A 26,131-nucleotide genomic window follows, 5' to 3' on the forward strand; every position below is an offset into this window, starting at 1 on the left:
ATCTTATCATTATTAGGATTAAAATGTGATATAATTAATTGGATGTTTGCATTTCATTTATTGCATCATGTAGTTCTTTATATGGGGCCCTCAAAGGTGGATTGTCTACATTCCAGAATCTTCGATCTAAACGAGGTCAAAAAGTGGCGCTTGGCTGTTACCAGGGTTGTCCGCTGGAGGCCGCCCGGTGTCGTCTTTAGTGTCACTATGTAGCTCGTGCTCCACCCTCCGTAACAGGCAGTCAGCAGGTAGACGGTCAATGAAAGCCCAGGGGAGGGAGACTATGAGAGGCAGGCTTCGGGACTTCGCTTAATGTACAGTGTCTTTTTCCAACTTTTCAATGTTTTTTTTAATGAAGATCAATAACAGCGTTTTAACGACTTGCGTTCCTTCGACTCTACATTTTCAGTATCTTCAGTAAATTACTGGAGTTTAGCGTATATATATTTTGTCGGCAACCGCGGGAAGTATTTCGTTTCAGAATTGTTATACATTTCAGACGTGGTACTCGGGAAAAGAGACAACTTTTTTGGAAGGTGGCAGGAAGCAAACTGGTTTTAGATGCGTAACAACTTAAGCGGGCGATAGACATGTGAATGCGTCGGCTGCAGAAATGACACGTGATTTCTACTGCTAATTAATTAACTAGTTATAACATGCTATGTAAATAATTTCAACGGTTCCATTGGATTAGCTAGTTAAACATGTCAAAAGTCCGGAATGCTCCGTTGTCAACTTTATTGTGGCATTTTTGTCGAGATTTAGTCGCTACAGAGTGTATGAATGTTACTATAGCATTTCCGTCGTTGTTAACTGTATGGTCGACTGTCATCTTGGAATCAGTCTTATCAACATCAATTTGACTTTGTTCATCTCGGTTTCTGAAGTTCAACAAACCTTGCCATTCGTTTGAAACCTATAGGGATACAGTGCGGTGGGGATAGCCTACATTCACACATCCAGCGTAAAGAATAGTAGGGGGAATTGATTTAGAGATACTTGTTGCATCTGGAGTCCGTCAGCGAGATTTTACCATTTTTTTCCTTGCTCTGGAAATGTGACATGGAATACCGGTAAATTGGATACAATTTTAAAACCAGACGTTACTGTATCATGTTTATAGTGGGTTGGTCACATAATTAATTATCAACATTGTTGCAAAAGGTTTTTTGAAATATTGCCAGTGGTGGAATATTACAAGAGCCGGTGTTTTGGAAGTGTCCGGACTGAACCGACTGACAACTTCAACCTGCACGTTGAAAATGAGAACCGGGCTACTGTTTATCTCCTGTAAGGACTGGAGCTCGTGTTGTATGTGAAGAGTGAAATCAATAACTTTTTTCAACTGGAACAAACTTTTAAAGCGGGGTAAGAATTAACCAGAAATCCACAAGACATGCATCCACAAAGACAACATGGCAGTCAGTGAGCCTTAAAACGTTGGATTTAACCCTGTTTTTCGAATAGTTTTCACGGGTTTGTACATTTTAGAACCCACAAAGAGGAGGACCGTTGCTGGGCCATATATTTATTGTCCTGAATCAACTCCGGTTGTTGCTAGCTTTGAAGTCCACGATGTGCGGCCGGAGCCCGCCGCTGCAGCCGATCCAATGACCGTTCCCCAGCGGCGATTGGCCGGGCTCTGGCCGTGGCTGCTCATAGCGGCCCTGCAGGTGGTGTTCGGCCAGACGGGCCTGGAGCTGGCGGCGGCCGTAGAAACGGAGCGCTCGGCCCCCAGGGCTGTCATCAAGGTGACACTGCTAAGACACGAGCCCACGGGGAAGCCCATCACTCTGGAAGGGCTGTTCGTCGGAGGGAGCGCCGGCTCTGCAGAGGGGAAGCTCATGCAGGTATGTGTCACGGTCATATAGGTTTCCAGGTCCACCTGATAATGTGCAATGCAAGTCAAGTGCATACTGGCTACATTTTCTTGGTTAGCTATCAATAACTCTGTGGCAATAAGTTTAGCAATGAGTCGTTATTGTCTTAAAATATGCCATGCATCTTTAATCAATTATGTCACATGAATTCAGTCCATGGATACATCTTGTGATATAGGCTGACCTGGTAGTCCATTGGACTGTGGAGTATTGTTTCAGATTTGTATGCATTGCTTGGTACAGTATGTCACATTGTGAAACAACATTCTCCAGAGGACCACTTTAGGCATCAGTCCTGTCCGATCTGATGGTTATGGCTTGTTTTGACAAGATTTGATTTTACTGTTCTTGCCACCCTGACTCTTCACCTTGGCAGATTCACCGTGGCAAACTCTGATGTTAACACTGTGCCATATCCTAAACCACAAAACCCCCATGGCAGTGTTAAATGTCAGGCCAACTTTTTTGTCATCTTGTTGATCTCAGTCACTATAATGTAATAGGTTATTGAGCTGCTAGGCATATAACCCTTCGTTGTCACTCTGTCTCATGCATGCTGTCTGTGTCAACCATAGAATTAGGAATTAGAATTGAATAGGATACCTATATCAACATTCCTCATTAACAACAGTGTTGACATATATATTTATAGGGCTCTATTTGTTTTAATTTGTATCTTATTCCCATTTGTCTTCTTCTTGCCTGCCAATAAAATACTGGTTAGAGGTGAGAGTGCCAACTTCTCCACCCAAACCTTTTATCAAGCTGATGGATTTGTAGAACCTAAATTATTAGGGACAGCCATGCCCAGAAATTGCCAAAAAACTCCCTTTTTTAATGTTTTTTTTTTACTGAACAGTGTGATTAAATACCAAACAATGCATTCCGTGCAAGTTCAACAGTTGAGATCAAAAGCTGCATTGTTTAAAAAAAAAAAGTTAGCTTGCTCGTGCCCTTACTGTAAACAATGCATCATTCAAATGCTAAACGCATAGGCTTACATGTGGCTATACTATAAATGTTCTTATTCTGCAAGCCAGGCCAGTTCCTGCGCTCTCTGTGGTGCATAGTTTGGATTCATGCATGGATTAAAGTTGTTGGGGAACTAATGCAAGGCTAAGTCAATTTATTTCCAGTCTGAGAAGAAAGGGGGGCGACAGATATGAGATACATAGGGTCTTGTCTGTCCTCACTCACCAGGTGCATGAGGCATTTTGAATGGAGAACCAGATGCTGCAGATGGCCATAATTGATAAAGAATTAGCCTACACAGCCTTTTCCACAGGGAATGTCCAATATTAGACATAGCGGTGAAAATGATGACAGTAGATTAATTTAATATAAAATATATACTCAGTGTGTATACTAAGTGTGTGCACGTGCGTGTGCTTGCATGTGTGTGATGTTGATCTTTTAGAGGTGTATTGCATAGCAGTGCTGCTGAAAAGATCAAAGGCATAAGTCAGCTTTCCGGGTCTTTGTTCATTTACATTGAGGCAATGAAGCCTTTCCTTTGGATATGAGTGATAACATTTGACCTGATTTTGAAGGAGGAGTGGATTACAGTTTGAAAACAACACTGAGGTGTAGACCTAGGTCTGTCTGTCAGAAAGTGATTCCTAGATTACTGTTTTACTGAGGCTGCATCCCAAATGGCATCCTATTCACTATATAGTGCACCACTTTTGACCAGGGCCCATAGTTAAGTATACAGGGCCGATTCAGACTAAGGAAATGTATATCATTACGCCTTTCCTACTCTGCATCCCAAATGGCATCCTATTCACTATATAGTGCACCACTTTTGACCAGGGCCCATAGTTAAGTATACAGGGCCGATTCAGACTAAGGAAATGTACATCATTACGCCTTTCCTACGCACTTCTCAGTAGTTTGTATTCAGACTTACCTTATGCAGGTGAGTAATGGGCTTTGCAGGCGTGGTTCCTTTGCTCGCGCTGAAAACATTTAATTCAACCAGGAAGAAAGGTAAACTAACGATGTAATGGAATGATGCAAAATGTTAGGAAACTAACTCTAGTCAGTGACAGTTATAAATGTATGTGGGTATAACTGATGGTGGCTACCGATAGTGGCCAATATTTAACACAATACAAATTCTCAAAAAAATAAATACAGTGAAAGTCTGGGCATATAATTAAAACATTCTAAAAATCATAAATCAACTCGGTAGGTTTGGCGATATACTGTCATTTTCAGAAGCCTATAGATTGGGTCCCCAAATTTCATCCCAAATTATAAGACCAGGATTTCAAAAACTTCCCTGTGGAAAAGGTGATATGTTGATATGCTTCAGTTTGCTGCTATATGACTGGTTTCCAGTGATCATTAGTGTGTGTGTGTGTGTGTGTGTGTGTGTGTGTGTGTGTGTGTGTGTGTGTGTGTGTGTGTGTGTGTGTGTGTGTGTGTGTGTGTGTGTGTGTGTGTGTGTGTGTGTGTGTGTGTGTGTGTGTGTGTGTGTGTGTGTGTAAAAGGTAAAATAGATCTAAAACAATTGTCATTTATATTTACAATCCCCTTATCCAAATGGCTTCCTCATTTACTTCTTATCAATTTGTAAATTACAGTGCATGGCGAATGGTGTTATTTATAGGGGGGAAAAATTAATTAGATGTTGTTCCACTTAGAACCGACAGGTTGCTCGACCTTATTCATCGTTTCATCGCTCGTAAAGGTGGTGGAATCAGAATAAGGAGCATCTGTAGACACACGTCCACCACACCTTAATTTCTTTCATCTCGACACCCAACGAATAGCGGATGAATAGCATGCTATTCTCATGCTTAAGTTCAAGGTTAGAATACACTTAGAGAGAAAAGCGCATCAAAAGGGAATTATGTTCCATTTACGCGAGCTTAACTCAGGTCGGAATTCCCCACATAGCGAATAAGGTGCTATTTAGGCTAGAGGTCGACCGGTTAATTGGAATGGCCGATTAATTAGGGACGATTTCAAGTTTTCATAACAATCGGAAATCGGTATTTTTGGGCATTGATTTGGCCGTTTTAATTATTATATATTTTTTTACACCTTTATTTAATCTATATTTAAACTAGGCAAGTCAGTTAAGAACACATTCTTATTTTCAATGACGGCCTAGGAACGTTAACTGCCTTGTTCAGGGGCACAACGACACATTTTTACCTTGTCAGCTTGGGGATTCGTTTTTGTAACCTTACGGTTACTAGTCCAACGCTCTAACCACCTGCCTTACATTGCACTCCACGAGGAGCCTGCGTGGCAGGCTGACTACCTGTTACGCGAGGGCAGCAAGAAGCCAAGGTCAGTTGCTAGCTAGCATTAAACTTATCTTATTAAAAACAATCAATCTTAACATAATCACTAGTTAACTACACATGGTTGATATTACTAGTTTATCTAGCTTGTCCTGCGTTGCATATAATCGATGCGGTGCCTGTTAATTTCTCATCGAATCACAGCCTACTTCGCCAAACAGGTGATGATTTAACAAGCGCATTTGCGAAAAAAAGCACTGTTGTTGCACCAATGTACCTAACCATAAACATCAATGCCTTTCTTTAAAATCAATACACAAGTATATATTTTTAAACCTGCATATTTAGTTAATATTGCCTGCTAACATGAATTTCTTATAACTAGGGAAATTGTGTCACTTCTCTTGCTTCTCTATGCAGCAGTTTGGGCCGCCTGGCTCATTGTGAACTGTGTGAAGTCCATTTATTCCTAACAAAGGCCATAATTAATTTGCCAGAATTGTACATAATTATGACATAACATTGAAGGTTGTGCAATGTAACAGCAATATTTAGACTTAGGGATGCCACTCATTAGAAAAAATACGTAACGGTTCCGTATTTCATTGAAAGAATAAATGTTTTGTTTTCGAAATGATAGTTTCCGGATTTAACCATATTAATGAACAAAGGCTCGTATTTCTGTGTGTTATTATGATATAATTAAGTCTATGATTTGATATAGCAGTCTGACTGAGCGATGGTAGGCAGCAGCAGGCTTGTAAGCATTCATTCAAACAGCACTTTTGTGCGTTTGCCAGCAGCTATTGCGCTGTTTATGACTTCAAGCCTACCAACTCCCGAGATTAGGCTGGTGTAACCGGTGTGAAATGGCTAGCTAGTTAGCGGGGTGCACGCTAATAGCGTTTCAAACGTCACTCGCTCTGAGACTTGGAGTGGTTGTTCCCCTTGCTCTGCATGTGTAACGCTGCTTCAAGGGTAGCTGTTGTCGATGTGTTCCTGGGTCGAGCCCAGGTAGGAGCGAGGAGAGGGACAAAAGCTATACTGTTACACTGGCAATACTAAAGTGCCTATAAGAACATCCAATAGTCAAAGGTATATGAAATACAAATCGTATAGAGAGAAATAGTCCTATAATTCCTATAATAACTACAACCTAAAACTTCTCACCTGGGAATATTGAAGATTCATGTTAAAAGGAACCACCAGCTTTCATACCAGCTTTCATTCTCATGTTCTGAGCAAGGAACTTAAACGTTAGCTTTCTTACATGGCACATTCTTCTCCAACATTACTCCAACATTATTTAAACACAATTTAACATGTTTCATTATTTATTTGAGGCTAAATTGATATTATTGATATATTATATTAAGTTAAAATAAGTGTTCATTCAGTATTGTTGTAATTGTCATTATTACAAATAAAAAAATAATAAAATGGTCCGATTAATCGGTATCGGCTTTTTTTTGGTCCTCCAATAATCGGTATCGGTATCGGCGTTTAAAAATCATAATCGCTCGAACTCTACCCCTTAGTTCAGCTTGTTTGGACTGGTGCGCACACTCTATCTGCACTCGCGGGCGCACAACACACCATGGTTCGCTCAAGGGCCGATTCAGTTCGTACTGCAATCAGATTTTAGCTGGCTAGCGTTAGCATTGCTAGCTATTTTTGATGAACTTTGCTAGCTAATGACAACATTGCCATCTGTCTAAATAAAATTTGATGACATGATACTGCTGGCAAAGTTGTTTCCTACTAAATATATTACTTTAGCAATGTCATCGTATTTTCCAGGCACTATAGTGTAATTTAGACAAAACAGTACTTAGCCTCTGTCCAGAATGACAAGGCTTATCACCACTTTAGGGCACCACGATGGAGGGCGGCTTGAGAACGTTGATAACAATGGATGACGCGACCGAGTGATGGAGGTGCAAGCTATGAATAACTTTGGCAAATGCATTTCAATCTATCAGGCGTGATGCAGTTCCTCCAGAACCCTTCAGCAATGATTCTGTAAGTAAATAAATGCTGAAGTGCAACACTGGAGAGATGAGAGTTGCAGGCTCGTGTACATCAGATTAGAGCGAGGGTGAGAGATCATATAAAGTTAGTCTCATTTTAGTTCTGTGAGAGATACAGGCGCGCTTCTCACACTTTGGTCTCAAACACACAGTTGAAGTCGAAAGTTTACATACACCTTAGCCAAATACATTTAAACTCAATTTTTCACAATTCCTGACATTTAATCCTAGTAATAATTGCCTGTTTTAGGTCAGTTAGGATCACCACTTCATTTTAAGAAAGTGAAATGTCAGAATAATAGTAGAGATGATTTATTTCAGCTTTTATTTCTTTCATCACATTCCCAGTGGGTCAGAAGTTTACATACACTCAATTAGTATTTGTTAGCATGGCCTTTAAATTGTTTAACTTTGGTCAAACGTTTCGGGTTTCCCACAATAAGTTGGGTGAATTTTGGCCCATTCCTCCTGACAGAGTTGGTGTAACTGAGTCAGGTTTGTAGGCCTCCTTGCTCGCACACGCTTTTCCAGTTCTGCCCACAAATGTTCTATAGGATTGAGGTCAGGGCTTTGTGATGGCCACTCCAAAATAAGCCATTTTGCTACAACTTTGGAAGTATGCTTGAGGTCATTGTCCATTTGGAAGACCCATTTGTGACCAAGCTGTCTTGAGATGTTGCTTCAATATATCCACATAATTTTCTTTTTTCATGATGCCATCTATTTTGTGAAGTGCACCAGTCCCTCCTGCAGCAAAGCACCCCCACAATATGACGCTGCCACCCCCGTGCTTCACGGTTGGGATAGTGTCTTTGGCTTTTCCGGCAAACATAATGATGGTCATTATGGCCAAACAGTTCTATTTTTGTTTCATCAGACCAGAGGACATTTCTCCAAAAAGTACGATCTTTGTCAACATAGGAATAATTTTACTGTGAATATAGATACTTTTGTACCTGTTTCCTCCAGCATCTTCACATCTTCACTTTGCTGTTGTTCTGGGATTGATTTGCACTTTTTTCACCAAAGTACGTTCATCTCTAGGAGACATATCCTTCCTGAGTAGTATGACAGCTGCTGGTGTTTATACTTGCATACTATTATTTGTACAGTTGAACGTGGTACCTTCAGGCGTTTGGAAATTGCTCCCAAGGAACCAGACTTGTGGAGGTCTACAATTTTGTTTCTGAGGTCGTGGTTGATTTCTTTTGATTTTCCCATGATGTCAAGCAAAGAGGCACGGAGTTTGAAGGTAGGCCTTGAAATACATCCACAGCTACACCTCCAATTGACTCAAATGATGTCAATTTGCCTATCAGAAGCTTCTAAAGCCATGACATAATTTTCTGGAATTTTCAGGAGCTGTTTAAAGTTTCAGTCAACTTAGTGTATGTAAACTTCTGACCTATTGTTAACAAGAAATTTGTGGAGTCATTGAAAAATGAGTTTTAATGACTCCAACCTAAGTGTATGTAAACTTCCGACTTCATCTGTAGGTTACAATGTTGCTCAAAACATAAGTCCACCTCAAATAATCTCTTAGAATATCAGGCACATGCTGAAAATTACTTTTTCAAATAACTTTTTTGTTGTGGGTGAAGGATAATTAATGAAGAGGCAACACTAATTAACTTTGATCACTTATTATAATGGTTTTATTTGAACAAGTCCTCAACTGGCAGCTTCATTAAATAGTACCCGCAAAACACCAGTATCAACGTCAATAGTGAAGAGGCTACTACGGGATGCTCGCCTTCTAGGCAGAGTTCCTCTGTCCAGTGTCTGTGTCTTTTGCCCATCTTAATCTTTTATTTTTGGTGGCCAGTCTGAGATATGTCTTTTTCTTTGCAACTCTGCCTAGAAGGCCAGCATCCCGGAGTTGCCTCTTCACTGTTGACTTTGAGATTGGTGTTTTGCGGGTACTATTTTAGTGAAGCTGCCAGTTGAGGACTTGTGAGGTGTCTGTTTCCCCAAACTAGACACTCTAATGTACTTGTCCTGTTGCTCAGTTGTGCACCGGGGCCTCCCACTCCTCTTTCTATTCTGGTAAGAGCCAGTTTGCGCTGTTCTGTGAAGGGAGTAGTATACAGCGTTGTACAAGATCTTCAGTTTCTTGGCAATGTCTCGCATGGATTAGCCTTAATTTCTTAGAACAATAATAGACTGACTAGTTCCAGAACAAAGCGTCTTGTTTCTGGCCAATATGAGCCTGTAATTTAACCCACAAATCCCGATGCTCCAGATACTCAACTAGTCTAAAGGCCAGTTTTATTCCTTCTATAATCAGCACAACAGTTTCCAGCTGTGTTAACATAACTGTAAAAGGGTTTTCTAATGATCAATTAGCCTTTTAAATTGATAAACTTGGATTAGCTAACACAACGTGCCATTGGAACACAGGAGTGATGGTTGCTGATAATGGGCCTCTGTACACCTATTTAGATATTCCATAAAAAATCTGCCGTTTCCAGCTACAATAGTAATTTACAACATTAACAATGTCTACACTGTATTTCTGATCAATTTGATGTTATTTTAATGGACCAAAAATGTGCTTTTCTTTCATAAACAAGGACATTTCTAAGTGACCCCACATTTTTTAACGGTAGTGGATATTATTTGGATATTATTTTTGAAGGTGTATCGTATCGTTTTAACAATATCGCAATATTATTTTTGTGCTAGTTTGCTGTACCTTAACCAAAACTCCAGTATTTTTCCTTTACAGCTTCTTAAATAGGGAGACAATTAGTTTATTCAGTTTTATTTACATGACTGAAAAACTCATTTTCTCATGGCTCTCTCTTGTCCCTCTGCAGCAGACATATGGTAAGCAATATGTTTGGAACCTTTGGTTCGACATTAAATCACAGTATCGAATCATAATACTTATAGAATCGTGAGAATCACAATACATATCGTATCGAAGTATTGTGATAATATTATATTGAGATGTCCCTGGCAATTCCAAGCCCTAGTACGAAATGGCACCCTATACCCTATTTGGTGTACATATTTTGACAATATAGGAAATAGGGTTCCGGTTCAGCCTCACCCTGTGCGATGATGTGTCTTTGTTGCAGTGCAGGGTAGTAGACCTGTTCAAACAGGCCTCTATTGCCTCTGAGCGCTGCTTTATGTTCACCGCTTTATGTTCCTGTCTTCCTTCCAGGGAAAGAGGAGATTGGGGGGGCGGGTTTAGAAAGGAAGAGGTTGTGTCTGTCCCTTTCTCTCTTTTTCACAAAAACGCCAACACACATTCCAGATTCCACAAAGTTCGTGACTTGTGTATTTGTTTTGTCTTAGACTGCTAAAGGCACTACCTATAGAGATATGAATTGTAATACCATTAATAGCTTGGATTCAATGAATAGGCTACACATATAACTGGTTTATCAAAGGTGTTTGTGTTTACATTGAAGTACTTCAGGGCTGAGTAGAGTGCAACAGCGCTGAGTCTTCTAAGAGAGAAACACGGTCTTAGCTTTAGCCTAACTCACCTGTCCAGTATCCAGCAGCACTAGATAGATCTGTCTTTCTCTGTATCCTTCTTTTTTTTGTCATCACTCAGGCGTGCCTGACTTGTAGCTCCTCAGGCTACTCTGAATTTGACTCTCTCAACCGTGGTGGAGCATGACAGCCAGTTTTCATAACCCACAGTAATTACACCTCTCTGGCCACGTTTGATCTTCTTAAGCATGTTGTTTCTCTGGGCCACAGGTTCTCGCTCTCTATTTGATCACAGAAGAAAAACAAGATCTGGCATGAGAAAAAATGAAAAGTTTTATTTGAGGAATTATCAAGCACCACAACATTTGGGTTTTTTCCCATGGATATTTTTACCTTTATTTAACTATGCAAGTCAGTTAAGAACAAATTCTTATTTTCAATGGCGGCCTAGGAACAGTGCGTTAACTGCCTTGTTCAGGGGCAGAACGATAGAATTTACCTTGTCAGCTTGGGGTTTCGATCTTGCAACCTATTAGTTACTAGTCCAATGCTCTAGCCACTAGGCTACCTGCTGCCCCCACCTCAGCCCCTCATATTGAGTTTTTATTTTCCGTTCTTTGTCTTGTATAGAATACAGTGTTTAGAATGTTATGATTTTCTGTTCGACAATACAGAGAAATCATTGTTGGTATTAAATGCCTGTCATATAATATTTGATCAATGTGAGCAGTGGGGGATGTGGGTGTTTTTCTTTTCCCTGATATACACTGAGTATACAGAACATTAGGAACACCTGCTTTTTACATGACAGACTGACCAGGTGAATCCAGGTGAAAGCTGTGATCCCTTATTGATGTCACCTGTTAAATCCACTTCAATCAGTGTAGATGAAGGGGAGGAGACCGGTTAAATAAGGATTTTTAAGTCTTTAGACAATTAAGACATGGATTATGTATATGTGAATAGGCAAGACAAAAGATTTAAGGCCTTTGAACAGGGTATGGTAGTGGGTGCCATACTCATCGGTTTGTGTCAAGAACTGCAACGCTACTGGGTTTTTCACGCTCAACAGTTTCCTGTGTGTGTCAAGAATGGTCCACCACCCAACGGACATCCAGCCAACTTGACACAACTGTGGGAAGAATTGGAGTCAACATGGGCCAGCATCCCTGTGGAATGCTTTTGACACATTGTAGAGTCAATGCCCCAACGAATTGAGGCTGAAAAAAGGGGGTGCAACTCAATATTAGGAAGATGTTCCTAATGTTTTGTACACTCAGCTGAAATAGAATGTGCAAAGCCAACACTTGTTGGTAATAAACAAACACAGCCACATAAAGGACTCTCTAACATGCTGTTTGCTATTCTTATCTCTTTCATATCCCTCAGTGTATTCAGGTCAGGGGACTGTTGCCACATTCCCCCCTCAGAACTAATATCCAACGGTCTAATCTCTTTGGTAGGATGTCCTCAGGACACACACACAGCCTACATTGGCTGGCTGGCTGGCTGGCCTGGCTTGGCTCAGGCCTGTACTGTATGTTTGGACGACTCGAGCGGTCAGGAATTTTGACTCCCTCTCTCTGCCTTTCTCGCTACAATGCCAGTCGAGTGGCTATGGAGAGCCAGCCTGTGGAGGAGAAGAAGAAGTGAAAAGGTTTCTGGGATAACTTTGAACTTGAAATGAAATCCAGCTGTCCTCTGGGCCCAGTGGAAAGGAGGAAGAGGAGGAGGTTACGCCTGCCGCACCTCCTTTTGAAGTTAATCCTCTGATGGGCTCTCTGTCCAATTAAAATAAGCTAAATGGTTTTAAAAGGGCTATTTTTTCCACTAAGTCCCTTTAGAATTCTTCTTTACTCTCTCCTCTGTCTGTCGAGGGCTTTGTCCCAGTGAAAGGTCAGATTGACCTTTGTGAGGGCCCACAAAAACATCAGGTATAATTGGGGCAGGCAGGGCACTAGACAGTGCATACTTGTTAACTCTGCACCACTGTATGGCAAGCAGGCTTTTCATCCCTTCCTCCATAGCCTGATGACCCCTGGGGAGGCCCTGTTTCTCAGCCACCTCTCTCCTCAGACCAGAGGAGTCCCAGTGTAGACCACTATCTCTCTCTGTGGCCAGCAGGCAGGCAGGCTCACCTAGCCCAGAGAGAGAGAGGCTTGGCCTGTCAGGTTGATAGTTAGTAGGCTGGGGATGAGAGGAGGAGGGGGAAGGAGGGGGGGGGGGGCTGAGGGAGAAGAAGATCAAAGTGTGTGCTCAGTTAAAAAAACATGAGCTGGGATGATTAAAAAAGGAGTCTGTTTACTCTGCACTTCCGATACACACCCAGCTCCCCTCCTTTCCCCGCCTCATGGATTTCCTGTCCGTATTTCCTCCCTCTCCTTTCCTATCTCCCTGGATGTGATAACAGCTCTCCAGGGCTCCTCATCTCCTCACTATGCTGCCCTGTGGGATGAGCTGTTCTATCTGGGGGCTGGGCTGGCTGATTTATTCTGGCTTTAGACTCACCGCCTCACTGACTGCCCTCTGGATGTGTGTGCAGTCACTGTGCACACCATAGCCATAGAATTACTTGCACAGACATCCATTAAATGATCTCAGGGGTTTTATCCGTTCTAGTATTTCTATTTCTATGGTCTGCACAGCCTTTTGTTGTCATCTATCTAATGAGTAATGTTGACATTATCACGATCGTCGTATGGAATGGACCAAGGTGCAGCGTGGTGAGCGTACATTTTCCTTTATTTGCAAATGTCGGCAACAAAACAATAATACAACAAAAAGCTCCGTAAGGCTACACATGCACAAACAAAGACAACGACCCACAACTACCAAAAGGGAAAAAGGCTGCCTAAGTATGATTCCCAATCAGAGACAACGATAGACAGCTGTCCCTGATTGAGAACCATAACCGGCCAAAACATAGAAACAAACAACATAGAGTGCCCACCCCAAATCACACCCTGACCTAATCAAATAGAGAAATGAAACCGCTCTCTAAGGTCAGGGTGTGACAGACATATCGATTTCTTTGAAGCAAATTGTGTATCATTTGTTTATAATGCATTCTATTACACTTATAGCAGGGATGTACATCTTTCCCTTTCAAGACAATTCGATACGTATCTACAGCGCCTTCAGAAAATATTTATACCTCTTGACTTATTCCATATTTTGTTGTGTAACAGTCTGAATTCAAAATGGATGAAATAAATAAAATAATTCACCCATCTATACAGAATATCCAATAATGACAAAGTGAAAACATGTTTTTAGACATTTTTGCTAATTGATTGAAAATGAAATACAGAAATATCTAATTTACATAAGTGTTCACACCTCATTACATGTTAGAGTAACCTTTGGCAGCGATTACAGCTATGGATTTTTCTGGTTAAGTCTCTAAGTGCATTGCACACCTGGATTGTGCAATATTTGCACATTATTCTTAAACCTCTGTCAAGTTGGTTGTTGATCATTACTAGACCGCCATTTTCAAATCTAGCCATATATTTCCAAGCAGATTTAAGTCAAAACTGTAACTCTGCCACTCAGGAACATATAGTGCTTTAGTTTCATCGGGTGTTAAGACAGTGCTAGTGTCAAACGTTGGTTTAGTTAGTTTGCAATTTCGCAATTGGCGCACTGGCATTTTCCAGCCGTAACGCCAGGTTCGGCAATTTACCTGTCTTACAGTTGAAGTCTGAAGTTTACATACACATATTCCAAATACATTTAAACTCTGACATTTAATCAGAGTAAAAATTCCCTGTCTTGGGTCAGTTAGGATCACTACTTTATTTTAAGAATGTGAAATGTCAGAATAATAGCAGAGAATGATTTATTTCAGCTTTTATTTCTTTCATCACAATCCCAGGGGGTCAGAAGTTTACATACACTAAATTAGTATTTGGTAGCATTGCTTGAAATTGCTTAACTTGGGTCAAACGTTTCGGGTAGCCTTCCACAAGCTTCCCACAATAAGTTGGGTGAATTTTGGCCGAGCTGGTGTAACTGAGTCAGGTTTGTAGGCCTCCTTGCTCGCACACGCTTTTTCAGTTCTGCCCACAAATTTTCTATAGGATTTAGGTCAGGGCTTTGTGATGGCCACTCCAATACCTTGACTTTGTTGTCCTTAAGCCATTTTGCCACAACCTTGGAAGTATGCTTGGGGTCATTGTCCATTTGGAAGACCCATTTGTGACCAAGCTTTAACTTCCTGACTGATGTCTTGAGATGTTGCTTCAATATATCCACATCATTTTCTTTCCTCATGATGCCCTCTATTTTGTGAAGTGCACCAGTCCCTCCTGCAGCAAAGCACCCCCACAACATGACGCTGCCACCCCCGTGCTTCACAGTTGGGATGTTGTTCTTCGGCTTGTTTGTAAACTTCTGACCCACAGGAATTGTGATACAGTGAGTCCTAACCAACTTGCCAAAACGATAGTTTGTTAACAAGTAGTTTGTGGAGTGGTTAACACGTTTTAATGACTCCAACGTAAGTGTATGTAAACTTCCGACTTCAACTGTGTGCATTGTAGTCAGGCCCATTACTTTAGTCATGCTGGTCCCATTTTGGACGTGTGTTAAACCCCCTCCATGATGTAGGTGTGCCTACATGTCGTGCCTATGTGCCTATGTGTCCATGCCCATCATGAAACGAGAGATGAGTACCTCGGTGAATACTGGTCACCCTCGTATTTAGAAGTTATCTTTAACCTGTAAAAATTAGGGATGCACAATATATCGGTAAGCATATTGGAAACGGACGATATTAGATACAAATGCCAATATTGGCCCTATGTCTAGTTTAACGGCGAAGTGCAAAATCAATGTTAAAGCTGACGTGCATACCTATATAACGTAAGTAGATGACGTAATGACGCCTTGAAAAATACAGCGCTTACACGGAACAAAAACAGAAAAGTATTACGCTCACACTTCCAACAACTAAACAAGTTCAAGTTGAGCAGTCATTTGAAAGAGTAAGACAATTTCAGCGAGACAACTCAAAGGTGAAATCCATTAACGCCAAGATAATGGAATTCATTGCCCTTGACAATCCACCGTTCTCTGTCGTGGATGATGTTGGCTTTCGCCGACTGGTCGAGCACCTCGAGCCCCGGTACACACTAGGTGCTATTTTTCAGATGTTGCCCTACTGGAGTTACACAGTATTGTTGAAACACACATTCATGAGCTACTTGCTATTGGTGTCACCGCTATTAACTTCATGACTGACATTTGGACCTGCGATGTTAGCCCTATGAGCATGCTGAGTCTGACAGCAGTGGGTCAACGAGGATTTCCAACTGAGGAAAGCTGTATTGCATGCTCAAGAATATGCTGGTTCTCATACCGCTGCTGCCATTTCAATGGCATTTGAGAACATGTTTGAAACTTGGAAACATGAACACACTCCCAGTTCCATTCGAGCAACTGACTCGAGAAATAAGCTCATCAACTGCGTCTGCAGCAGACGTGATATGGCATTGATACGCCTGGTCGTCAAAACTGCCGACAAAGACCGCGGGGTTAAAATTTGCATAAGTACTCGGCTGTGAACAAGCGATTCGGTGCCATTCTCTCTGAGCTTCTTTACTGTGTCGCCACCATGCTCGATGCTAGGTACAATGACCGCTACTTCGATGCAGACAAGAAACAGGGTTTACATGAAATGTGGCAGACACAGCTGGACAATATGGAAACAAACATAGTGACTACGCACCGAGGAAGAGATGCCACGGACAGACAGAGCTGGAACTTCACTGCTTGACATGCATGATGAAATCCTGGTTGAGAATGAACAACGAAACAGCACAGCAAGTAAGTGTGTGTGTGTGTGAACTATTTAACTGTACTAGATTGCTTAAAAGGCTGCTAAAATTTTAAACATCGGTCATCTGTATCTCTTTTTTTGGCAAGGAATATTTTGGATATCGGTATTGGCCAAAAAGGTCATATCAGTGCATCCCTAGCAAAAATAGCTTGTTTTCCGTTTTTATTTCTTCAAAACCCAAGCGCTCCCTTAGGCCAACTATAATGAAGGCTGGTTCAACAGCAGTGTGTATCTTTTTTTATGCTGACAACGCCTGTGGTGCGCTTGCCAATACATCTTGTGGAGATAAGTGAATACGATCTGATCCTTAAAATGGTTCTGATTATATTCATAAAACATAGGCCTATTTGGGAGCCGTATAACGGTGAGTGGACATTCTCCGTTTTTTTATTTATATTGGATCTTTGTCCAGCTACTGTGAAAAGTTTGGATGTGTGTAAAACCCTCCGTAGTCTGCGTTGTTTTAATATTATATGCCCACAGGGAAAAATGATGGTGCTTGTAAGTGTGACAAAGCTGATTTAAAACAAGGGGGTGTTCCCTCTGCTGTTTCCTGAAGTCCACAATCATCTCCTTAGTTTTGTTGACGTTGAGTGTGAGGTTATTTTCCTGACACCACACTCCGAGGGCCCTCACCTCCTCCCTGTAGGCCGTCTCGTCATTGTTGGTAATCAGGCCTACCACTGTTGTGTCGTCCGCAAACTTGATGATTGAGTTGGAGGCGTGCGTGGCCACGCAGTCGTGGGTGAACAGGGAGTACAGGAGAGGGCTCAGAATGCACCCTTGTGGGGCCCCAGTGTTGAGGATCAGCGGGGTGGAAATGTTGTTGCCTACCCTCACCACCTGGGGGCGGCCCGTCAGGAAGTCCAGTACCCAGTTGCACAGGGCGGGGTCGAGACCCAGGGTCTCGAGCTTGATGACGAGCTTGGAGGGCACTATGGTGTTAAATGCCGAGCTGTAGTCGATGAACAGCATTCTCACATAGGTATTCCTCTTGTCCAGATGGGTTAGGGCAGTGTGCAGTGTGGTTGAGATTGCATCGTCTGTGGACCTATTTGGGCGGTAAGCAAATTGGAGTGGGTCTAGGGTGTCAGGTAGGGTGGAGGTGATATGGTCCTTGACTAGTCTCTCAAAGCACTTCATGATGACGGAAGTGAGTGCTACGGGGCGGTAGTCGTTTAGCTCAGTTACCTTAGCTTTCTTGGGAACAGGAACAATGGTTGCCCTCTTGAAGCATGTGGGAACAACAGACTGGGATAGGGATTGATTGAATATGTCCGTAAACACACCAGCCAGCTGGTCTGCGCATGCTCTGAGGGCGCGGCTGGGGATGCCGTCTGGGCCTGCAGCCTTGCGAGGGTTGACACGTTTAAATGTTTTCCTCACGTCGGCTGCAGTGAAGGAGAGTCCACATGTTTTAGTTGCGGGCCGTGTCAGTGGCACTGTATTGTCCTCAAAGCGGGCAAAACATGTATTTAGTCTGCCTGGGAGCAAGACATCCTGGTCCGTGACTGGGCTGGTTTTCTTTTTATAATCCGTGATTGACTGTAGACCCTGCCACATACCTCTTGTGTCTGAGCCGTTGAATTGAGATTCTACTTTGTCTCTATACTGACGCTTAGCTTGTTTGATTGCCTTGCGGAGGGAATAGTTACACTGTTTGTATTCGGTCATGTTTCCAGTCACCTTGCCCTGATTAAAAGCAGTGGTTCGGGCTTTCAGTTTCACGCGAATGCTGCCATCAATCCACGGTTTCTGGTTTGGGAATGTTTTAATCGTTGCTATGGGAACGACATCTTCAACGCACGTTCTAATGAACTCGCTCACCGAATCAGCGTATTCGTCAATGTTGTTGTCTGACGCAATACGAAACATATCCCAGTCCACGTGATGGAAGCAGTCTTGGAGTGTGGAATCAGATTGGTCGGACCCGCGTTGAACAGACCTCAGCGCGGGAGCTTCTTGTTTTAGTTTTTGTCTGTAGGCAGGGATCAACAAAATGGAGTATGTTACTGTGATTGTTTTCAATTAAAATGGTCAAAACGAACAAAAATAGCTTCTTAACGATGAGCAATTTCTCAAGCTAAAATGTAGCTAGGCTAAGCCCAGTCATAGCTCTTCTCTGTCCTGGCACCCCAATGGTGGAACCACAGCAGAGTCCCTGCCCATCTTCCGGAAATTTCTGAAACCCTACCACTTCAAAGAGTATCTTAAATAATCCCACTCACCCCCTTCCCCACCTGGCCTGGAATTCCTGAATGTGTTTGCATCTGTCAGGCCCATGTTATAAAACACATTTTCCCCTCCCTTTTCATCTCTCCCCATGCAAAAAACACTGAAGGCTTCTATCACTCTTCCTGACTGTCCTGTACACAAGCACACACACAGGCACATACAGGCACACACACACACAACTGCTCATACACACACTGTCTCTTACAAAAGTACTCTCTTCGTTACATATATTTGCACACTCTCACTCACTCACACTCATCTACTATGAGTGTCCATTCAGGAGCCCTCCTGTCAGGCTGCGTGCCAAGTGGTGCCTGGACTCCAGTCTCTCTCTGCTGATGTTTGTGGCTGCTACGTACTACAACACACACACACACACACACACACACACACACACACACACACACACACACACACACACACACACACACACACACACACACACACACACACACACACACACACACACACACACACACACACACACACACACACACAGCACTCAATATGTTAAAGGCATTACTATTGGCCTTATCCTTGAACCGGCCCACGGATGGGGTGAGCCAGAGGGGGAGAGAGGGAGAGCGAGAGAGAGGGAGGGAGGAAGTGGGAGATGCACACACGCTGAAACGCACACATCCTTACCAAATCAGCCCGCTCAGATTAAAGGGTGACCTGCCCTCCCGCACCCTTGTCACCCGCTAGTTTATCTACACAAACAGTCTACATGCAAAGTTAGTTTTGGAGGGTTGGCTAGCTAGCCTGTAACCTGTTTTGAACTGGGGCCCCCTCCTTCCCTTTCTCGCTCCCTCTCCTCTCACGGTTTTGTTGCAATGCAGAGCGAGAGAGGGGGCGGTTCCTGAATGATCCTCACCTGGAGCCTGTGTGTGTAGACAGACTGGGAAACAGACCATCTGTTGGACTGGGCACACACACTCAGGGTGAATCCCAAATCAGCCCCTCGCCCCTACCAACTCGCATGGAGCGCCGAGGGTGACTTCCAGAGAGTGGCGAGGGCATCAATAAACCCATCAACGTCGGGACACACTCATTTTACAATGAAATAATAAAACAAGCATTAAATTCAAATGAACCATTCCCCTTGTCTTTTTGCAAGATATAAACCTCAGTAACAGTAAACCATTTAAGGTGCACGGGAATGTGCAAATGGAGGGCCAATGGGTGAGAGAAAGGGGAAGCATGTGATTTGGGATTCAGCCTCACACTCACACACACGTATGTTTTACTGTCCTGTGGGGACCAAACAATTGATTCAAATCAAATCAAATGTATTTATATAGCCCTTCGTACATCAGCTGATATCTCAAAGTGCTGTACAGAAACCCAGCCTAAACCCCAAACAGCAAGCAATGCAGGTGTAAAACCACGGTGGCTAGGAAAAACTCCCTAGAAAGGGGAAAAACTCCCTATATTCCCATTCAAAATCATATTTTCCGTAACCCTTAACCTGACCTTAACTCCTAAACCTAACCCTAAATCTAACCCCTAATCCTTGTGGGGACCAGCGAAATGTCCGAATTCTTGTTTTTACTATCCTTGTGAGGACTTCTGGTCCCCACAAGGATAGTAAAACCAAAAGCATACACTTACACAAAAACTCACACAGACACACACACAGCGACACGTACACAGAGAGACGCGCACACACACACTCTATAGACAGCTTAGATAACACTTCCGTGCGTAGGTTAGCGGAACGGTCAACTGTCATTCATTATTTCTGAGCGCCATATGTTGTTTTTCATGGCTCAAAAAAATATTTAGGTAATCACTCCACTCACTAAAGGACCAGTCAGTGACTGTAGTCTGTAGTGTAGGCTGATCTCCTTATGTTGTGCTAGTGTGTGTGTGTGTGTGTGTGTGTGTGTGTGTGTGTGTGTGTGTGTGTGTGTGTGTGTGTGTGTGTGTGTGTGTGTGTGTGTGTGTGTGTGTGTGTGTGTGTGTGTGTGTGTGTGTGTGTGTGTGTGTGTGTGTGTGTGTGTGTGTGTGTGTGTGTGTGTAACACTCACCTCACCGCCTGAGTACTACTGAACACACTCACACACACACTCCATGGAGGGAAAGCTGTGATGTGGAGAAACAGGTCAGGGTGGAGTCGGGTCAGTGGAATTCAATTATCCCAAGGTCACGGGGTCAAATAGTTGGTCAGAGTGAGTCAGACAGACCTTGGTGGATTATGGGTCTTGTCATTTCAAAGGAGGTATTTGTAACAGATGTCAGTGTTGCGTAGGTGCCCCTTGCTGAAACTAGCAAGGTGTTGTAGCAAATGATGAATAGAATGGGCTTGGAATCTCTAACTAGTGTTGTCACGGTACCGATACCAGGTTTAGTATCATGATTCTCGATACCATCACAATACTCAAAAACAAAACGATACCAAAATGATACCACTGTAAAAAAAAAAGGCATACAGTTGAAGTCGGACGTTTACATACACTTAGGTTGGAGTCACTAAAACTTGTTTTTCAACTACTCCACAAATTTCTTGTTAACAATCTATAGTTTTGGCAAGTCAGTTAGGACATCTACTTTGTGCATGACACAAGTCATTTTTCCAACAATTGTTTTACAGACAGATTATTTCACTTATAATTCAATGTATTAGAATTCCAGTGGGTCAGAAGTTTACATACACTAAATTAACTGTGCCTTTAAACAGTTTGGAAAATTCCAAAGAATTATGTCATGGCTTTAGAAGCTTCTGATAGGCTAATTGACATAATTTGAGTCAATTGGCGATGTACCTGTGGATGTATTTCAAGGCCTACCTTCAAACTCAGTGCCTCTTTGCTTGACATCATGGGAAAATCAAAAGACCTCAGAACAAAAAGTGTAGACCTCCACAAGTCTTGTTCATCCTTGGGAGCAATTTCCAAATGCCTGAAGGTACCACGTTCATCTATACAAACAATAGTACGCAAGTATAACTGAAAATAACTGAAAAGGCATGTGCGAGCAAGGAGGCCTTCAAACCTGACTCGGTTACACCAGCTCTGTCAGGAGGAATGGGCCAAAATTCACCCAACTTATTGTGGTTAGCTTGTGGAAGGCTACCCAAAACGTTTGACTCAAGTTAAACAGTTTAAAGGCAATGCTACCAAATACTAATTGAGTGTATGTAAACTTCTGACCCACTGGGAAAGTGATGAAAGAAATAAAATCAAAATAAATAATTCTCTCTACTATTATTCTGACATTTCACATTCTTAAAATAAAGTGGTGATCCTAACTGACCTAAGACAGGGAATTTTTACTAGGATTAAATGTCAGGAATTGTGAAAAACTGAGTTTAAATGTATTTGGCTAAGGTGTATGTAAACTTCTGACTTCAACTGTATTAATTAACCAAAGTCACAGAATGGAGCTTGATCCATTTAGATCATCTCAGCTTCTGGTCTGTTCAATCGTTGGGCATCTTTTGAGTTCAATATCATTAAAATAGCATTACATTTTTTATGTAAACATTTTTCAGAGGCAGCCATGTAGGCTTATGCATTGAAGAATCAATCATACAATCAATTTGACTTTGTTGTTATCATTTTAAATACTTAACATAATAGTAATAATTTATTTGAATGGTAAATCTCTTGATGAACTGGGTAAATAAAATACACGTGAATGCATATTATTCATTAGGAGTGTGTGCATGCATTGAGTTATTGAGCTTGTTTTGGCTGATTTCATGGGGCTACAGATGACAAACAATCTGTTTCCCTTCCATTTGGGACTTATTTTATTGTACTGATTAACAACATTTGCATAGAAGTAGCTTATTCTTTTTAAAGTACACTCTGTCTCTAACCAGTAATGACGTCATTCCCATGACGAGGGAGGCGGCCCAGAGTCAGTTCACTGAGACAATAGATCATCTTCGGGAGAGACGTGAGAATGATTAAGTGAATTAATAAAGTTTTGGTGACAATCCGCTATGAAATCAGCATATTTTGTCTTATGGTTTGCATATTATCACAGACAAAGTACCAGGGTAGTGAATTGATGATAGCTTCAGCTGTAAACTAGCTAGAAAAGTTAGCCTACAAAGCTGGAAGCTTGGAAACTGGTATCTTTTTGCATAGTAAAGGGTTCTAGCCTGTATGGACATTGTTTTGCGAACAATAATTAACAGTTTCAACATTTCTACATGCTGTGTCGCATTATTCAATTGTGTTAACTTTTGTGCAGCATGAGTGGGGAGCTAACATGATGCAGCCTAGACTCCCAGTGCAGGCTAAGTGGAGCAGGTGCATTGCTTTTTGCACTATAAGGGGGAAATCAGCTGTGCTGATAGACAGAGTTGTTCCGTGAGACATATTTGACAGATGTACCGAAAGTAAAACAAATTCTAGTACCGAGACGTTTTTCATGTTCTAGTATTAAAAAAATATAGAAGTTTCGGTATACTGTGCAACACTACTTGTAATCTTGCTAATTTGACTGGTAAACTCATGGGCTCACTCACAATGGCTGCCTGGTATTGCGATGCAATAATTTCTATGGTAATGTAGAAGGTTCATTCAAATGATGTTAACTGATGTGGTTCATGCAATGGAATGTATTTTTTTAATGTCAGTTGAATTAAATCAACAATCACATCACAGATTGATGGGTACATTTCCTGCTTTTACTTCCTGCTTTGGTTGTAGGTTGAACAATTGCAGGTTAAGACAACGGGATTCTAATATCCCATAACTCTTTGCAACAATGGGACCAGCTACGCTAGTTAGCAACGGTACTGGTAGTTAGCAACGGCGCCGGTCCCAGATTTGTGATGACGTTATCTTAACCTGTATATTTTCGACCTAGCTTCGCTATTATGGGTACACACGCAATGGCCGCCAGTCCACCCATTATGCAACGCCTGTTCTATTCATTATATTTCTATGGCAACACATGCAGTCACGAGCAGAGGAAAGGAGAAAAAATGCTATTCTATACTTGTCATTTGTATGGACAGTTACCATCATCCAAAATTCTATGACCATTCCAGTCCTAATATTGTGTCATACTGTTCTGTACTGTATGGCACTGTAGTTCAAAGCTACTCAAACAACATTGAAAATGCATCAATGTTATAGTACATTTTTATACATTTACCATGTCTCTGGTGATGTTCACAGAAGCACTGACAAATGTGTTGACTTGACAACTGTGTCTGAGTTTTGAATGACCCTTACCCCACTATTGATCCATGCTTCTGAAGAACTAGCTAGACAGTAACTAGCTAACACCAGACACAGATGAAATGGGAAACATAAGTATCTATGCCATAGATCATTGATCATCAACTAGATTCAGCTGCGGGACTATTTTATTCTTGAGCGGGTGGTCGGGTGGCCGGAACATAATTACGAATCATTTGTAGACTGCAAATTGACTGCCCAAACAGATATAATGTTTGAATACATTTTTTAAACCTTGCTTACATTTGTTTATGATCATGTGTCTCCCTATGTGTGAGAATATTTGGATTTTATAATTTCTTAAAAATTCAATCAATTATTGGTGTTTTTACATTCCGCTCAGAAAGATTTGGGGGCCAAATACAACCACCCATGGGCCAAATTCGCCGGGGGGGGCCCCAGTTGGGGAACCCTGCCATAGATGAATAGGGTACATTTGAAATTATATACAGTAAAATTCTGGCACCAGTAGAGTAGCTATCCAGCTTTATAAACCACATTGTACCTGTCTTGACTGCATCAAACCGAGAAAAGCTAGTTAGCTAAGCTAATTGAGACTACATAACTTGAACTGTGCGCTTTCTCCCCTTCCAAATCCTACAGTAAATAACAACAACGCCATTGAGATTATAAAGTAGCAGCCTACCTGTTGGCTCTTGGTGTCGTACGTAGCCTGTCCTTCTCAATGAACTTTTAGTTCTGTCATTTTAATTCCATCTTCCATTGATTAGCTTATCTCCTAATAACTTGCCACACGGAGGCTCTAGCTCTATGACTGTAGCCTTAGAGCCGGTTTAATGACTTGTGATTGGATGACAACAACAACAAGCTACACGGGCCACTGTTGTGAAAATCAAGAGACCAGCAGCATAAATGATCACCTTTTCTCTCTGCTGGAAGCGTGATGTAGATCATCTGCATTGTGAATTAACGTGGAATGTTATGATTTTTTTCATACATTTTTAACAGAAAATTGATGAAGAAATTGCCATTCAATGTTAAGAAAATGTTTCCATTTGTCACATCCCTAGCAGGAAGTACTTGGTTTGCTAAGAGAGTGGAGGAAAAGAGTCATTACCATACCGCACATAATGCTCTCTGACAAACTCACTCCCTCTGTCTTCTCATTGTCTCTCTCCGTCCCTCCCTCCGCCTCTCTCACTCTCTTTCTGTCTCTCATTCTGTCTCTCATTCTGTCATTCTCACATTCTCTGTCTCTCTCAGTGTAAGTGGCTTTTTTTAATAAAAATCCATATCAATCTCTGAATCTCAGTGAGAGAGTTTGATAAGTCACACATTCAAATTGGTATCAGACTAACTCAATTTACAGCCTAAACCCCATGTCTGGGTCAGTAGAATTAAACACAGCTCCCATTTGTGTGTGTGTGTGTGTGTGTGTGTGTGTGTGTGTATGTGAGAGGTTGTGTATGAACTATGAAGGAGACTGTAGCCTTGGCCCCTGCACTCTGTGATCGTTTACCAAACTCTATTAAACCGCAGGATCAAAGTGACTTAGATCTGGGAGCGAGCGGCCATGGCAACAAAAACCATATTGTAACCCCCGATCCAGGCAAATACCAAAGCTGACAGAAAATGCTTTATGTCTCCACAGTCACATGGTCACCTCCTCCAAACATCCAGCAGAAATAGCATGTCCTGTTTCTGACCTTTTTGTTTCCTTATTCTCAGAAAGTGTTTAGTGTGACTCTGGCTCTATGATTGTGCTTAGCTTACCCTAGGCCTGCCCTGCTCAAATATCCTGCCCTGCTTAACAAATCAAAGGCTTCGAGACACACTGTCACATACACAAACATGTACACACACACACACACACACACACACACACACACACACACACACACACACACACACACACACACACAAGCACACAACACCTGCCCGTTTACTAGAAGCCCCTGAAAAGGTGCCTTTGGTTCGTCAAAACAGTATTCCCCTGTGAAGATTAGTTACCATGACAGTTTCTTTGCTTACACTTAAACAAATGCTGTTTCATTTGGAGGAAAAAATAACACTTACGCCCTGCCGCTTCCAAGGATAAGACAGTTGCAAGTTGCAAAGTGGAGCGAGTAGCGTTTAATTTGCAGTGTCATTGTCTGAAGAAGCTGTGAATGTTTCTGGTGAGAGATGCTGTCTGGTGTTGGCCAGAGTAGTAATGGTCTCTCATTCAAACACTCACTGGGCACAGACTGGTGGTGCGCAGGTCAGCTTTTGTTCA

The 26,131-nt window shown here is 42.0% G+C and overlaps 1 protein-coding gene across 1 annotated transcript in view; it reads left to right on the plus strand.

Moving 5' to 3' along the window:
• Positions 1-262: 262 nt before the first annotated feature.
• LOC139420870 (E3 ubiquitin-protein ligase RNF43-like) overlaps positions 263-26,131 on the plus strand; it is a 162,143-nt gene continuing 136,274 nt past the window's right edge. The window contains exon 1 of the mRNA XM_071171244.1: positions 263-1,850. Coding sequence (XP_071027345.1) covers positions 1,611-1,850 — 240 coding nt within the window. The 5' untranslated portion in view covers positions 263-1,610. The remainder of the gene's footprint in view (positions 1,851-26,131) is intronic.

This window comes from Oncorhynchus clarkii, chromosome 12 (assembly GCF_045791955.1).
Source record: "Oncorhynchus clarkii lewisi isolate Uvic-CL-2024 chromosome 12, UVic_Ocla_1.0, whole genome shotgun sequence".
Classification (NCBI taxonomy): domain Eukaryota; kingdom Metazoa; phylum Chordata; class Actinopteri; order Salmoniformes; family Salmonidae; genus Oncorhynchus; species Oncorhynchus clarkii.